The following is a 17,118-nucleotide window of genomic DNA, read 5'->3' as shown; positions in this document are numbered from 1 at the left end:
CCAAAGAAAGGCAGGATGTCCTGTGAACGAGAGTCTACAACGACGCTATCCCGTTCATTATATTTGACGGTCTCGTCTTCGATATAACGCGACAATGCGCACTGAGATAGTTGACGAGAGTACAAAATAGATATCATGACGAGATGACCAATGGAAATAGACTTGTGTTAGAATAGGTTCAAGTTTCTGTCAATTTCAAATTCTAGATCGTTTAGAGGTATCGTTTCAATTTCCCCAACACCAGGCCATACAAATTCAAACACATCTGCCGTTGAGTATTTTGTCATATATCCGATATTAGCTTAAGGAGCCTCTCTTTTCTTGCGGACTCATCCTCAGTCTTTTCAGACATTTCATGATTCTTCAGCATCAGCTCACTAAGCGCCTTCAGTTCGACCAGGTCGATCGGGTTCGCCTTGCACCTTTTCGCGCTCACGATGTCCCCCAAGATGTCGACGGCGTCTACACCGCCCCTACCTTTCCTGTAGATGTCGGCGCCGTGTTCTAGAAGCAGCTGCATTTTTACTGCCATGCGAACAGCGACGTCGTCAGGCGAAGGCGTGTCGCGCATGTAGCGCAAGCCAGAGACGAGCGGAGGATCGAGACACCACTCGCCGCCGTTGGGGTCCGCGCCCTTCGAGAGCAGGAGCTTAAACATTCGATAGTCTTCCACGGCACGGTGGAGATATGTCTTCCGCGAGCGGGGCGGCATGTCTGGCAAGGCGAAGCGACTGCACATATTATCGAGGATCTCAAACCGGTCGTGGCGGATAGCCAGGTCGAACGATGTCTGATAGCTCTTCTTGGCGCACAGGCGCTCGTCTTCGTCGGGATATAGCTCCTCGAGGATATCATCTGGGGGTACGAGATACGGATCCGCCACCTCCCGCATCAGAGCGTTCGCGACCACTTTGTTGTTGTTGATAATGGCCATGGATAGCGGAGTCCGTAGCTCGTCATCGAAGACGTCGACCTCGGCGCCTCGCTCCAACAAGGCCTCTACCAGTTGGACAGCCTCCTTGCCCGTTTGAGCCATGCCCTCAGGCTCTGACCAGTCGCAGGCGGCATGTAGGAGTGTCCTGTTTGCCCAGAGTCGCATGTCCACGTCAACGCCCCGCTGGATGAGAGCTAGAGCCAGCCCCTGGTCCTGCTTTGAGAATGCCCGTAATAATAGCGCTTCAGTCGACTCCGGGCGCGGACCGTAGTTCATTATGATGTCCAGGGTAGGCTGCCGGTCCATCGTCATTGGCTGGTTGAAGATGTCGTCCGTGAGCGTGCGAATATCCCCCTCGGTCACGTTAAATAGCCAGTCGAGGCAGTTCAATAGCAGACTTAGTTGAGCAGCCTTGCCGGTTCGCGCGCACTTGCTCATCTCCCGGCGTAGTCGAGCGTCCGAGACGTTGCGCGCCGTGATGATCTCCAGCATGGACCGCAGCACAATCTTCTTGGACCACGTCCCGTCCGCCGCAGCAGGGTCGTCCGGGTCATACTGTGTAACGGCCCAGCTCAGCGCGTCGACTCCAACGTGATCGGTGAAGTCGATGCGAGCCCCTGCCTTGATGAGCAGCTCGGCCGTCGTGTCCGACGCATCATGGATCTCGTCGCCCCGCAGCCACAGCAGCAGCGCCGTCTCCCCGCCGCTGTTCTGCTCGTTGAAGTTGGCGCCGGCATCTAGCAAGACCTGCACCGCGCGATGACCGGCGTACTGCGCCGCGTACATGAGCGCCGTAGACCCGCGGTACGAGTGCCCGCTCTCGGTGACCCGCGCCTCGATGTCGGCGCCCGCATCGATGAGGCTCTTCAGCAGCTCGATGCGGGCGTCCTCCCACTCGGACTTGGCCTGCGAGGGTACGCGATCGCAGTGCGTCGCGATCCGCGCCTTGGACTGCACGCAGAAGTACAGGGGCTGGACGCCCGTGAAGTCGGGTATGAGGCGGTGAGGATTGGGATTGGCCCCTGCACGCACGAACAGACTAGCTGCACGATAGTTGCCCATCCAGCAGGCGTGGAGGAGCGGTGTGTGTCCGTCCTGGTTCTCAGCCTCGATGTCGCCGCCCAGGCTGAGCAGCTTGGGGATCGCAGAGGACTTGAAGAGATCCGTCTCGCCCTGGCCCCAGAACTGTGAGGCATAATGAAGCGCCGTGTTCTGGCGATAATCTCGCTCGTTAATGTCCAGGTTGACGTCGAGAGCGAGAAGCTTGACAATAGAGGTGTGCCCATTTGCAGCAGCTACTTGCAGTGCAGTGATCTTCTCATCACGCGACACATTGAGATTGTCCAGTCTCGCCCCGCGGAAGATGAGCAGCTCGGCCACCGCTGTGTCAGTGTGATTCAAGGCCATGAACAGTGGTGTCCAGGTCGGCCGCTCAGATCGGGGGGTGAAATACTTGCGCCAGTGCATACGTAGACAGTTGCAGTACTTGTAAGACGGGGCGTTGATATCGGCGCCATTGTCGAGCAGCCACTCGACGGCATCGCGGCGAGCATGCTTAGCGGCGACGTGAAGTGCCGTAGCAGACTTCTTTGGGGCTTTCGCCTCCTCGCTCTCGTCGACGTTCTCGTCACTTGAGCTATCACCGTCTGAGGACGAATCAAGCTGTGGCCAGACGGAAGCGTTAATGTCGACGCCGGCTGCCAGGCCGGCTTTCAGCGTGCCAATGACACCGTTCTCTGCGCCCCAGAAGAAGGACGATGCACCTCCGTGCTTGACATTATCTTCGTAGACAACGTGATTGACGATGTTGTGGAAATAGTGGCTCGTGGCGGTGAAGCTCAGCTGGTCTGGAAGCTCGAGAAGGTTGGCGATCAGGATGACAAGCTCGGCGGGGAGCTGCGTGAAAGGAGCCATCCTGATCCCGTACCTCAAGCCGTGAGCTCCTCAGGATATGAACGTGGAAGGGTAGGTATGTAGATAGCAGATATGGTTCAGGTATAACAGTAACGACAAGACGACGACAGATTTGAGGCTCAAAGTCTAAGATTTCTAGGCTCTACAACAGCAACCAGGTCACCTGTCCTGTGCTGTGCTCGTGTGACCGTGACTGTGACCGTGACCGTGACCTGACGGCGACTTGTGCTTCGTTTTCGATAAGACAGCCGCCTTTCCTCCAGATTTACAGTCAGGTTATCTTGTCCGTGCCCCGCCACCCGAGGCCCTCAACCAGCTTTGCTCTCAGCTCAATTCACCTCTTCAAAAGAGGAGCGGGGGTGGCTGTGGCTGGAGCACAAGATTGACTGGCTGCCTAACTGGACGGCTGACGGATTAGATGAAGATGAGGGAAGACAACAAGAGGTAAGCCGAATTGATTCTCAACTGAAGTCTAGAGTCTCTGGAGACAATGTCGGCGACGACAGTGAGGATGACGATGATGATGAATGACAAATTTAGAGAATCAGAAGGAAAACGGTTTCGAGGTTGTTCAACAGACGGTTAGTTAGTTAACCAACTAGCCCCAGGCAGCTCAAGCAGCTACCTGCAGGATGGATGCAACGGTAAGCCAATGGCCAGCTGCTACGCAGCCTGCCTTGTGGCCTGGCAAATGCGGCTTTCGAGGTCGATTCAGATCACTTGGGATCGAGTGGGATTCTGGTTGATTCGTGATTCGTGGCGGCCTTGTCGCCAACCGAAACCTGGAAAAGTGAGGCGTCCTGGCAAGGCGCATTGGTTGGTCACTGACTGAACTTACCGCACAACGCACGCACACTCACGCGGGCAACTCGCAGCATGCAGCATGCATCTACAGCAGCACATACAGTCTAGTCTGGTACAGTGCAGTATAGTATTGTAATGTACGGCGGATGCGATGCAACAATCCCGCTCCGGCTCCGGCATACCAACCGTCCGTCCGCCAAACTTTACTTGCCTTGGGTTAATAAAAAGTATACCAGCACATCGCACATGTAGGTCTGGTCTGCTGGTCTGAGTCTCCAGGTCACGCATCCCGGTGGTTGGGGCTCGACTCGACGGAGACGATGATATCGATTTGAGGAACAAGCAAGTTCAACCATGGATGAACCTTGTCTTCTCACCTTCACATCATCCATCAGAGCCCCGAAAGTTGAGCACAATTGTCGTCGACAAACCATGGCGAGAAAGACAGCACCCGTCGTATGAGTGACAAAACATGAATTCAAATCGAATCATCTTCGGTTCAGACGTGGTCTATCCAGCAATTGTTTCGTTGGACTTTGACACAATCTACCATCTTCCTGTGGTATAGTAAGTGTGCCAGTGGGACCAATCCACACAGAGGAGGTACTGTAGTAACTGTGGAAGAACGAAATCTGATAGAGATGTGCGAACTTTTGTATCGCATCAGAACGAACTCAAATCATAGAGAGACCACCAATTCCTGTAAAGAGTCTCGACGTCGACCCGAGATATCGGAAGTTGTGGTTGTGGTAGCAGACGGTACCATACCAGATAGCAATGCCGGTAACAAATGCAGTGGCCACTGGTCAGGTGATAACAAGAATCCGTAGCAATTAACGGAAAGAACAGAAATAAGAAATGAGGAAAGAACATGTCATCTTTTCATCTCAGCAATCTTGCCGTGATTTAGCCATCGTCAAAGCAAGCCTCACTCTTCTACTGTAAATGAGTAGCCCCAACCCCAGCCATCTCCCCGAGCGTCTACGTTAGTCTAGCGGCTGGTGACTGCTGACTTCTCACTTTTACGAATTTGGGTCTTTGTTAGGTAAACAGTGAGGCAACAAACTGAGAGTGCCGCCACTTCCGAAATTGAGCTGAGGTTCTCCTCCAACGGTTTCAATGTTGACTTCTCTTTGTGCAGGATCCTCCCGCGTATTCTCGCCATATTTCGGAGCTAACTACCTCTCTTTCACTTCACTTTTCATGTCTTGGTCATTGCTTGACGGTAGTAGCCCACCTTGCATCTATCATAGGTGGTGCGCTTGGCGTCCTGTCAAATTGGCCCATTTCGCCGCATCTCGTGGTGCGCCCAATCGAGACCTGCGCTTAGGTCAATAGAAGGCTTTAGCAGCGTGGGCTTGTCTCGCAAATTGTCTGAGAGAAGCCATCCCTTTTCACCGCTCTCACTGGACCCTCGCCACCCTCGCCAGAATTGGGTAGCCAGATTGGGGGCTTCTGCCAAGCGGTCCGCCTGTCCAAACAGCAGTGACAGCAAGCCAATGCGCTGCCATCAGCCGTTGAAGGGATGGACGTCTCGACTTTTTGGGTGCATAAACCGCACTACGCGCACAAGGCCGCACTGACGGTGCCCGCAAGGGTTCTCCGCCTCAGGCGCCAGGCTCCTCAATAGGAGGAGACTTGTCACTCACTCGCACGAGAAAGTGGATCGCCATGAAAAGGAAGCGAGGATTCAACGAGCTTCTCGCCTTTTCCTGCTGCGAGGAATCACTGCGGTGACTGCGCGGCCTTTCTCAGTAGTGACGCCCCTTGCCGGAGTCTCGACGGACGAGTCGGGTCCCTCACAGAAACGGTCCGGCCACTATGGACATCTCTTTTCAGGAGACCCAGACCATCAGGTACCTCTTCTTGGCTTAGTTGTGCGCTCGGAGTGTTCCTGCGATGCACTGTTCAGGCATATATATAATTACCATATGCCCTAATACGGGCGGCAGATTGATATGCCGTCATCCTCAAGGAGCCTTTCTCTGGTGTCTGATGGGGATTTTAATGGGCTGTCATCCTGGAGAGCCACCAGGAACCACCGGGAGCCAGGTACTATCCCGCAAACAGCCCATCCCCTTTGTGTGCCAGTCTTGGCCAAGAGGCAAGTGCCGGGATCTGACATTAAGACCGTCCTGCCAGAGCCCCCTGCGCCCCCGTATAACACGCTGGAACCAATGGCTGCGCCAAACTGTGGGGTTGAACCATGCCTGCAAGGCCTGTCTGCTAGGGTAGGCCGAGCGGCTCTAGCCTACTGGCTGCTAGTGGCTAGGGATGTTTTAGATGGAGATCGACACGCTGACCGTTCATCAACTCCACAGGTCATGTCTCTCGTGAGCACCACCAGTCCACCACTGCAAACGTCAAATTCGGGTCCCCGGTAACCTCCTGAGTCTTTGGTGGGAAGTCTGGTGGGAAGCTTCCAGGGCAGGCAGAGCTTCCCACTGGCTGCGTCCAGCTCCTCCTGCCTCGAGTGAGCGGGCGTCGTCGGATCTGCCATGAAGAGACTCATAAAGGTGAGCTCCCGCTCGCTCGGGAGAGTTTCTGTTTCTGTTGTTCCTCACCAAGCCAACTTCCAGGTCCTCACCTCCAGTCGCTCTTTTGTGTGTGCGGTGTTGTTCGGGTTTCTATTTGGAGACCGTCCTTCGTTATCATATAAAGTCACTCATTTACAACTTAAATCATAATGCTTTTCTCACGCTACGGCGCCCTCTTTGGGCTGCTGGGCGGTCTCGTCGAGGCCTCGCCCGCCCCTATTCACCGTATGGGTGACCTGATTCACCGCGGTGATATGTCAGTGGCCAAGCGGACTCTGTCTCCTTGCACCTTCGACCTGGGCAAGCAATGGCAGGGCGAGACTCTCTTTAAGGGGTAAGTAGTTGCTTCCAGGCTTGCTTGATATTTAGATCAAGGACTCATATCTTCGTACAGTGTTGCTGCCCCTGCCACTGAGACGGCCGCCGCTATCTCCCTGGATGTCAGCCTTCCTGAGGCTGCTGTTGCCGGTTCCATCACTGTCGATGTCACCGACTCCTTCCTAATTGCTCCCACTGTCCGCGTCGGCCTGGCTGATATCAAGGCTTACGTCCAACTGGCTCTCGGTGCCACTGCCGGTGTCTTCGAGTCTATTGAGCTGTTCGCCTCTGAGAAGCTTTCCGTTGAGATCCCAGGCCTCCTTGAGATCGACCTCGGCGCTGCTTTCGCCCTCGATCTCGTGATTGGCATCGATGCCGCCGTCCAGGTCCTTGCTGGTTTCTACGTCGTCTTCCCGGCTGACGCCTACATTGAGATCAACCTGCTTACCAAGGAGATTGTCAACACCCATCTTGAGGGTCTGACTGCCCAGTCTCTGCCCATTGCTGTTGGTGCCGAGGTGGACCTGTCTGCTGAGATTGAGCTCAGCCTTGGTCTCCGTCTCCGTGCCGGTCTTGAGCTCGATGCTGACCTTGACATTCTCGGCCTCGACATTGGTGCCGGTGCCGACGTTGCCATCTGGATCAGCCTCTTCGACTACACCACTGTCCTCGTCCAGACCACTGACTGCCCCGTCTCCGTCTCTGAGACCTTCGCCCTCGACGTTGGTGTTGCCATTGAGCTCGATGTTGAATTGCTTGATCTCCTCGAGCTCAACCTCGCTCCCTCGATCGCTGTCACCCTCGCCACTGCTCCTGCCGCCACAGTCTGCATTCCCGAGCTCGGCGGTGCTGGTGTTCCCAGCAACCCTGGCGGCCCCCAAATCGGTGCCGGCTCTGGCTCCGACTCTGACTCAGGCTCTGGCTCTGATGCCGGTTCCGACGCTGGATCTGACTCTGGCTCCGACTCTGGCAGCGATTCCGGCTCGGACTCTACTGCCAGCGCTTCCGCTTCTGCTGCCGTTTCTGCCACTGATGCCATCCTGAGCTCTGTTACCAGCGCCAGCGCCAGCAGCTATGGCACTGGTGCTCCCATCTATCCCAGCTCTACTGGTGGCTCATGGAACGACACTGGCCTGATCACCTCCACCGTCACGTCCACTGCCACCTACACCATCACATCTTGCGCTGCCTCCGTGCACAACTGCCCGGCCTCTTACACTCAGAAGGTCGTCACCGTGGTCACTCACGTTACCACCACTGTCTGCCCGGCTACTCAGACCTCTGCTGGCCCCACGGCCTACTCGACTGCCTCTAGCTCTTCCAGCTACAGCGTCCCGTCTCCCACCAGCCCGGTCGCCATGTCTCCTTGCCCGACCCCGAGCACCAGCACCGTTGTCATCCCGACTTCGTGCCCCAAGCCCGTGCCCACCATCACCATCGAGGACACGACCACCATCTGCCCGGCCACCTCCACTCTGGCCACTGGCACTGGCTCTGGCTACCCCTCTGGCCCGGCTCCCACCACCTACCCTGGTGAGACCAAGCCTACCACGACCGCCGAGGCTCCGGCCCCGACCTACCCGGCCAGCTACCCGGTCGTGACCCCTCCTGCCTCGACCTACCAGCCTAGCGCCAGCGCTCCGGCTCCCTCTGCGCCGTGCAGCACCTGCCTGCCCGTTGAGGCCGGTGTTGGCCGCGTTGTCGGTGGTGGTCTGATGGCCGCCCTGCCGCTCCTGGCTGCCCTCCTGTAAATTTCCTCTTGTTGTTCATAACGAAAGGGGCCACTTAATGATGTGCATTCTTGTACGATATAGCCTTGTTTTTTCACTTGTCTAAATGTTACTTTGGAACAAACATAGCTTTTGGCGCGGCAGGTCGAGTGGATATATATGGTCAAATGTTGATACCAGTGCCTGGACTGTATGTAGCTAGGGAGATCTTGAATGCCAACGGCCTTGATGCATGAGAAACAATTGTTTATTACATGTTCGCAACATTGTATCGTTGTTATTATCGCCAGCCAGATACTGTCTATTATGCCGGCAGCTTTAGTTTAGAAACGTCGCCTGCGAAGTGATCCTCTTTCCTCCAATTCATGAATATCAGGACAACTATTGTCATATACTCCATAAACACTGCCCAGCTCCAGCTTGGACTGCCTCCAGCTGCGTTTTCCCAATTCCACACTGTTGTTTTATACAGCTTTTCAATTGAGCTGCGTCTTAAGCTGTCATAGTCACTGAATAGCTCAGGTATGGTTCTTGTCAAATGTCTCGAGAAGACATGTGCCACCAGAACCCCGTCTTCAATAGCTATTCCGGTACTCTCTCCCTGAGGCGGCATCTGCACGCAGCGTCAATGACTTCGTCAATTCTCGAATCGATATCACCTTGACTTACCGCATGTGCTGCGTCTCCTAGCAGAATTACCCTACCCCTTGACCATCGCCCATTCGGAGGGAGACGGTAAACGGGGAACAAGCACCAATCCTCGCATTTCCCGATAAGACCTGAAAAGCCAGGCATACTCTCTCCTTGGAATCGAGCGAGGATATCTCCTCTGACTTTGCTCTTGTCTTCTCCACGCGCTCTCCACCCTTCCTTGGATCCTTCATGTTCGTCATCCATGCCCATGACCCCGCCAAGATAGAGGCTTTGTCTTGTTGGCTCGTAGAAAGACAATACAAGAGCCCCGTGTTGGCCAGAAACAAGTGTCGAGTCTCGAATGGCAGGATTGCCATCCGCCCTTTTGAAATCCACTTGCTCGGCCTCTGGGGTGGCGACGAAGCCATACGCAACCGCCTTTCCTGAGTAGACCTCCTTTCTCTCGGGCTCAACATGCAGTTTCCTTGCAGCAGAGTGCAAGCCGTCGCATCCCAGCAGAACATCGCCATCGATCTGCTCTCCATTCTCAAAAGTGAGGACTATCCTGCCTTCCCCTGCCGCACCGCACTCCTCATCAATCTTGATCACACGAACCCCAAACCGCACCTGGACATTTGTCCTTTCAGCAATGGCCTCAAGCATGCAGTTGACCAGATCCATTCTCTTCACACGCAGCGCATCGACATCCGGCCAGAGACTTCCCATGAGCTTACCAGTTCGCAGACTCAACATGTCAATAGCTCGCACGGGGATGCCTCGCGGTCGCAGCCGAGCCCCCACACCCACACGATCGAGGTATCGCATGGCTAAGGGGGTGAGGTTGATAGAGCCGCCGAGGGTGCTAGGCTCAGGCCGCAGCTCGAGCACTGTGATCCGCAACTGTTTTGCGCATGGTGTGTCGCTCAGCTGCGACAGTGCGATGGCTGCTGAGAGGCCTGCTGGGCCCGCACCAAGAATGAGGACGTGATTGAGGGTCATGATTCTGTGTAATCAAAACTCATACAAAGGAGGTTCGTGAGATTACGAGAAAAGGCACAAGAGGAGTGGCTCGTTTCTGTGTCCATGACTTGAATTTCAGAAGGGGTTGCCTTCTATATAAGAAATACCAACATTATGATTGACTGCCAGATGAGGGCTGCGTTCACGACGCGCATGGATGCATAGTCCATTTAGCGGCTACAAGCTTGTGGCGTCGACTCGTCGCATTCAATCCGACGGGTGTTGTAAGCTCGTGAGCCGTAATTTCGCCCAATCATATCACTGGATTTTCAGCCCTCAATCAAGTCTCAATGGTTGCATTTGTGGCAGCCTGTTTCGGTGCTATCTGCATTGGCTAGTCTGGTATGTTATCAAGAAATCGCACGTCTTGTTGTATTGCAGAGAGATGAATATGGTCTTCAATCAGGCTGAGGGATGATTCCACTTGTACGGCCCACGATTCTTAGTCTTTGTTTATCTCACCTTTTTTTTCCCCGCAAGTGAATGAAGCAATACCAAATTTCTATCCCTCAGATATGTCACAACAGAATCTACGTCTGTAAGAAGTCCCACGTGGCGCTCGCGTGTACTTTCGTGACATGAAAAAACTCCTCGATAGATGCTGACTCGTTCACCGATGCCACTGAAATCGATCATGTTAACCTTCATCGTACTTGAGAAAGCAATGGTTGAAAATTATGGTGCGCGGGACATTGTAATAGTGTCCTGAAGAGACAGTAACAAGGACCAACTTACTACTTAACGGACTGCACCCATATACGAACGCAGGCACTCCGGCATAACGATAATGCTTGCAGTCTGTGGCGCCCATCGAAGGAATCGCTACTGGCCGCGATGTTTTCGGTGCCAGAGTTTTTGCGTTGTCGGCGAGGAGGGAGACCATAGGGTGGTTCATAGATGAGAAACTGAACGGGTTGCTTGCCGCTTCATGAACAGATATATCGATTGTGGCCTCTTCATACTTTGGGATGATAGATTGTATCAGCGCAAGGACCTCTTCCCTGGTTAAGCCCACAGGTAGTCTTATGTCGAGCTCGAATGTGCAAGTATCTGGTATCATGTTGACTTTGAGACCACCCTTGATGGTGCCTACGTTGACAGTAGGTCTGAGGATAATGGTCGATGTTCCTGCCCCCATATTTTCGTCAATCGCGCGCTTGACTTCGGGTTTCGCCGCATGGACCGCCAATTCTTCCGGTATATTTACAGGCATCGCCTCAACAGCTTCGATGACTTCTGCGATGAAGTAGGTCGATGTCCGAATTGCGCCCTTGCTCAAGTTTAAGTATGCCCCGTGGGCGCCTCTCGTCTTCAGTTCGCAAGTCATTCGTAAGGTGCCCTTTTCAGAGAATCGTATACTACCACACCCTGCTGGTTCCGTGCTGAGCATTACATCTCCGCCCCAGCGATTTCTGTCTTGCTGAATGAGGTATTTGGTACCCCACTTCCCTCCGGTCTCTTCGTCAGATACCGCACATAGGGCAACACTGCCAGACAGAGAATCTCGCTGCTGGTATAGGTATGCATAAGCAACCACGAGGGATGCTGTCCCTGACTTCATGTCTACAACACCGCGTCCGTGAATCCGGCCGTCAACGATATCGCCTGACCAAGGATCTCGGTCCCATTCTTTGGCATCTCCCACCGGGAAAACATCGATATGGCCATTCAAGACCACGCGCGGACCTGGACCTTTACCACCTATGAATTCACTGACGATGTTGGGTTGTCCTCCTTGCGGGTCGATGATCTCATATGAAATGCCTTTGCTCTTGAGAAAATTGCTTATCACAGCAGCAGCTCGAGCGGTTTCTCCAGGTGGATTGGGTGACGCCTCCCTTACGAAAGCTTGTAAGAGTTGGGTCTGGCTCTCCTTATCGGCTTCGAGAGCCTGTAACATCAGCGCCTTGGCGTCCATGGCGTGTACAAGCAATGTGAAAGCTTTTGAAACGCCTAGTTGTGTGCGTCTATTTCTTTTGCCAACATTTGTTACATTAGTGTTGTGGCACGACCACTACAAATAGTCCTGAGCAAGCTCTTCTTCTTTCACGACATCTTAGTTGACTCACGCCGAAATAGAGCGTGTAAAAGCGAGACTAAGATGTCATCATCGCTAAAGTGGGGCTTGATACAGAAATATGGCGTTTATTTCCACATAGAGCAAATGTTTGCAATGTCCCTATAGCATCCCTTTCTATAGGCTTGACGCACTTTGACTATGACTTGATAACCCGTACAGCGGCCACTCATTGCAGAGGTCTGATTCGGTTGCTCATATTGTCTCTTTGTGCTTAAGTGTTATAGCTGAATTTTTTCTGGTGTCTAAAGTGCATGCGAATCCTCTTTCTGTTGCATGCCCATACATCGAGCTATCTTGCAGGTTATCTCACAGATAAAGCAGCATCTTGCGCCACGCGTACTGCGCCTGTATTGTGCTGCTGTGCCGTGATTTTAGAGCACTCAAAGTGGGGGATTCCACCCTGGCATCTGTGCCGTGAAGGATGAGCTATCATAATCGCTCTTCAAAGGATTGCTTACCTTACTTAGTGTTATCATTGTGTATTGAATATTTCAGCAAAATATTCCTGTTGGCGCATCACGTGGCATAGAGCAGGATCGGATCTTCCCATAGTTACCAAGCTGATTGAGAGTCCGCTGTTTTTCATAAAGTGAAGGTGGCGGGATATGCATCGTCTCGGACTAGTTTATTCGGACTTCCAAATTCCGTCGATCTGAGAAAAGGCTTGAATTCCCGACTTTGTTATTTATATTTGAGTCGCCAGAATATCACTAAGTTTCGCATTGTTCTTGCATGTTCATTGTCGCCTGCTCGCTCGTCATGGCAACGCAAAGTAGGATCGCAAAACTGGCAAGTATCATTGCTACGAAAACGAAGGTAGTGGATGACTATTTACAATCACACGCCGCTACCTCTCCGTCATTCACTGTAGACGGTCCCTTGACGCTCGCAATACCTGCTTCGGAACCTGAAATTATCGAGGCGCAATATGAAGTCATCGCTTGCACCGAGGAACTTAATCACCTCCTCAAGGGCCCGGCACAGGTTATTCGGGACCGGTTTGTGAGCTACATGTCGATGGTCGAGTAATGATTGTTATCCTAAATCTTATCAACAGTATTTTTCTATAGCAGATGTTCTAGAGATTCACTTCATCCACCGGTTTCAGATTGCGAAAATTGTTCCTGTGGATGGTAGTGTATCATACGAGGAACTCGCTAAATCAACTGGATTAGACATAATTGATGTCAAACGAGTATTGAAGCGTGCTGTTCTTGGTAATTTGTTTCGAGAGGAGAATGACAAAATCATGCACACACCAGCATCGCGGGTCTTGCGAGAGAACCAGCCCCTCGGCTATATAATCGAATTATTCACAGAAGAAATATGGCCAAGTTTCGCTAAAGTGAGTTTCATCTTTCCACATCACCATTCGAAAGCTCATAATTCATGAGACGGTTGAAGCATTGGATAAATTCAAAGGACGGCCACATGTGCCCGAAGAGACTGTACGTCCCTTTCTACATGAATAAAGAGAAAATTTCTTAACTACAGACCAGGGGTTTGCTCTTGCGAATAATACTTCGCAGGGATTGTACTCTTTCTTTGCTGATAATCCATCTCGTATGGGGCGTTTTGCCAGAGCCATGGGGGCATTCTCAGCAAATGAAGACTTCACTCTGGCTCTTAGCGGTTTTGATTGGGCCAGTGTATCGACAGTTGTTGATGTTGGCGGAGCGTGGGGGCCAGCCTCGATAGCTATGGCCAAGGCGTTTCCCAATCTCAAATGTGTCGTTCAGGATTTCGAAGATGTTGTTGCCGAAGGTCCGTCGAAGCTACCACCTGAAGTCCGCGACCGGATCTCGTTCCAGGCCCACGACATGTTTCAACCGCAACAAATCATTGGGGCAGACGTGTACTACTTTAGGGCAATTTTTCACAACTGGAGCGATATTCTTTGCATCCAGATACTGCGAGCACAGATGAATGCGCTAAAGCCAGGAAGTCACATTATCATCAACGACAAAGTATCACGAACACCTAACGTAAACCCGCCATGGGCAGAGAAAGCATCTCGGTATGTTTACTTTATCTTTCACCCAGCGTATCACAGAAGACTAATCTCCATGTAAGTACCATGGACTTCACGATGCTTGCCCTTTTCGGCTCCAGAGAAAGAACGTATGAGGATTGGATTGACATAATTAAAGAAGCAAGTCCTCGCTTTCGTATCAGACATATAGGACCACCAAGCAATCTTATTGATCTTGTTTGGGAATAATCTTACCGATAGCATCGCACCTAGAAGGAATTCTAGAACTCATCTGTCTTACTTCTGATAGTGTAACGCATAGTATAGAGAAAAAGCAACATCTGAGAATTAGCAATGAGCTTCAATGGTTTCCAGTACAGTTACCTGGGGGAAAACATGGACTGCCTTTGATTGGTTTTTCGGCGTCTGTCTTCGTCAGGGGAAAATGAAGACATCCAAGATCATTCTGTCATAAGATCGTACAGCTTGTGAACATTTCACTACGAAACCTAGCATATGCTGCTCAAAGGAGTGCAATCATTTCAAGGGCGAGTAAGCAACCCGCCTCGAGCATCAAGAGAAATTGTCGCACTGGTTTCGTATAATGTACAGTGAGTAAAGTCACTTCGATGATGGTTTTGGTTGTATCTGATACAACTACAAGGCTACCCTCAACTCCCACCCTAAAGAGATAATATTTCCCTTTCTTCCATATTTTTCGGTCCTTCTTCTTTTTGCGTGCAACCGATCCACCTAGGTGGTAAAAAAAGCGCACTTCACCGACTAGGCCCAATGCAGACGTCAGCCGCAACAACCGGTGATTGGTACGGTTTGTGATGTAACATGCAAATGTGCGGCTATCATGCTACACGATATGAGAAGGCAACCAATCTAGATTGTGAATCGCCTTTTGTATGCGTGGCTGTGTCAGCAGGCTGCAAACAGGCTTGCTGTATGGAAAGACAAAGGGGAGCCGGTATATCAACGACCCTGCTGTCTTAATGCAGTAAAAAAATATAAGGCTACCTTCATCCTTAACCATAGTATAGTGTTCCTAACACTGGGCATCTCCTCCGTCACCGTTGCTTTAACTACCAAAGAAATGAATTGTACCGTCAATATTCCAGGCTTCTTCCATCACGGCAATTGTGAGCTTCTTTGCCAATCCGCATCATGGACGGACGTGGCGGTCTTCTTTCTCGGTAACTACGTCGCCCATGCAGCAACTGTCATCAATAGACCCGGACAGGGTACTGCAATGACAGCTTTTAACGTGCTACTAGCATTGCTGTTTCCCGGCGCCGGGGTTTCTAGAGGTCTTGAAACGATTTTAACGAAGGCCGTTTTCGCGCCAACCGCGTTGCAGATGGCTGCCAGAGCTGGGGCGCTATGCATGGTAGTAGAGCATGATACAAGTACAGAGGCGCCTACAATACCTGCAGGTCCTACGACACAGGAGCCTGTTACTGCTTCAGCTGAATCGGTCCGTAGAGGAGACATTGAAATGCAAGAGTCACCCCTCAGGCAAGTTCCGGAAGAGGGGGCCACTGGACAAGAACAAGCGACAAGAGAGCTACAGCCTAAGCAAGGTACTATCTACAAGATATTCATAATTCGCATATGATCTATACTGACATCTTGAGAAGAGGGATTTGATCTTTTAGGAACCCGAATCCATGGTGCCTGCAAGCTTCCAGTCGGTTATTCATTAATGATCATCCCAAAAGATTCGGAGTTCGAAAACGACAGCCCTGGAAGAACAGAGTCATGGGTCCGCCGCATGTTCCAACGCCGTCAGAGCGAGCGAATCACCATAGCCAATAGTTACAATCTTATCAAAATCCTTATATCTATTGGGCAGCTTGTATTCGCCATTAGCACGCTATATAGGACTCGAGGTGATCAAATTGCCCTCTTTGGCTATGCTGCGTTCGGTTTGACAGTTACCCCATACGCGGTCATGTCTCTTGTCAACCTGCTCGGATGTTTGCTCTGCCCGCAGTACTCCACTGTGTTTCTAGTCGAAAATGTAGCGTTAGACACGCTGCTAGATAAGATTCGCTCGCAGCAGAAGACGGCACAATTTCCTGTCATTAGTACGGTGGGTAGGCTCACTGAGAAAAGTGAAGCCAAGGCTTTGAGTCTCTTATCCTCTAAAGTAGGGGACTCGCATCGTTCTCCGCCGTTCAGATCGTTTCAACCTATTCCTGGAGAGGAGCAGAGAGTCGCTGGTATGGTTGGCGCGTCCTTTGTCGTGCTGGCCGTACCTCTATCAATAATTGGAGGGCTGAGCCACTTCTCAGAAGGTGAGAGTAAAGGCTATCAGAGAGGACTGACAATGACCTGGCTAGTTTTTGGATTCTTCGCTGGGGCAACCTTGGCAATGATGGTCGAAAATATGGTAGAGCCTCGCCCTCTCATAGAACGTACCACGCCATTTGGATTGCCGCGGGGTTCTCCATATTCGCTGAGAACCCTGTCGGTATCCTTTTTCCTTTATATAGCGATGTTTGCTGGACCGGCAATAGGCGGGTTTACTGTTGTTGGCAAAATGATGTTGCAATATGGCTCCTGCTTCCGGCTTTAGGAATCGCAGATGTCGATTGCTTTCTGAAGTTGTAGACCGCCACCATCAGTCAGCAGTCAATATAATATGATGATTTGACTAGAATTGGCGGTAATGATCAATGAATGAACACCATGAAGTCATTGTGTAGCTATATCTCTGAATAGACGGAGCAACAGTAGGAGACAGGTTGAATGATTGTGCTACATCCCGAAACGTTCCCATTTGTTTACAACTTTCGATCATTTATCCAGTTTTTTGTAATTTCGCTCAATCGAAAGTCGGTTGATTAATGCAGTCACCTCCATAGATTTTTATCAGGACCACCACCTCTCCCAAGTAACTGACGGTGCTTTTAGGTCGACAATCGAGTGCATCGACTAAGTATACGGGTTTTCTAATGCACCAGAAGAAGTCGAATCGTCTCCGGTCTTCGGTGGATGGGGGTTATTGTCCAACAAACATGCCGAGACACCCGGGAATCTCTTAGACACGTTGTGTGGCCGGCTTAGCAAGATTATGAGCTTCGCAGTGGGAGAACGAGATCTGGTCATGCTGCAGCACACATTCGTCATTGATTGGCAAGATGGCAAGAGTGAGACAGCCACTT

At 51.7% G+C, this 17,118-nt stretch overlaps 3 protein-coding genes across 3 annotated transcripts; 1 reads left to right on the top strand and 2 right to left on the bottom strand.

Moving 5' to 3' along the window:
* Positions 1–283: 283 nt before the first annotated feature.
* Positions 284–2,848, bottom strand: UCRPA7_7055 (putative ankyrin repeat protein; the record flags this gene model as incomplete). The annotated part of the gene is made up of 1 exon (XM_007919590.1): positions 284–2,848. One exon carries the CDS (start codon positions 2,846–2,848, stop codon positions 284–286), a length of 2,565 nt encoding a protein of 854 aa, XP_007917781.1.
* A 3,490-nt stretch (positions 2,849–6,338) lies between these two features.
* On the top strand, positions 6,339–8,258 carry UCRPA7_7054 (hypothetical protein; the record flags this gene model as incomplete). The annotated part of the gene is made up of 2 exons (XM_007919589.1): positions 6,339–6,523; positions 6,584–8,258. The coding sequence occupies 2 exons, from the start codon at positions 6,339–6,341 to the stop codon at positions 8,256–8,258; spliced, it is 1,860 nt and encodes a 619-aa protein (XP_007917780.1).
* Positions 8,259–8,819: 561 nt separating this feature from the next.
* UCRPA7_7053 (putative salicylate hydroxylase protein) lies at positions 8,820–9,869 on the bottom strand (the record flags this gene model as incomplete). Its single annotated transcript, XM_007919588.1, has 1 exon — positions 8,820–9,869. One exon carries the CDS (start codon positions 9,867–9,869, stop codon positions 8,820–8,822), a length of 1,050 nt encoding a protein of 349 aa, XP_007917779.1.
* Between the last annotated feature and the right edge of the window lie 7,249 nt (positions 9,870–17,118).

The sequence above is a fragment of the Phaeoacremonium minimum genome, assembly GCF_000392275.1.
Source record: "Phaeoacremonium minimum UCRPA7 unplaced genomic scaffold PA7_03_scaffold_496, whole genome shotgun sequence".
In the NCBI taxonomy this organism is placed as follows: domain Eukaryota; kingdom Fungi; phylum Ascomycota; class Sordariomycetes; order Togniniales; family Togniniaceae; genus Phaeoacremonium; species Phaeoacremonium minimum.
This window is presented reverse-complemented; position numbering and strand designations above follow the sequence as displayed.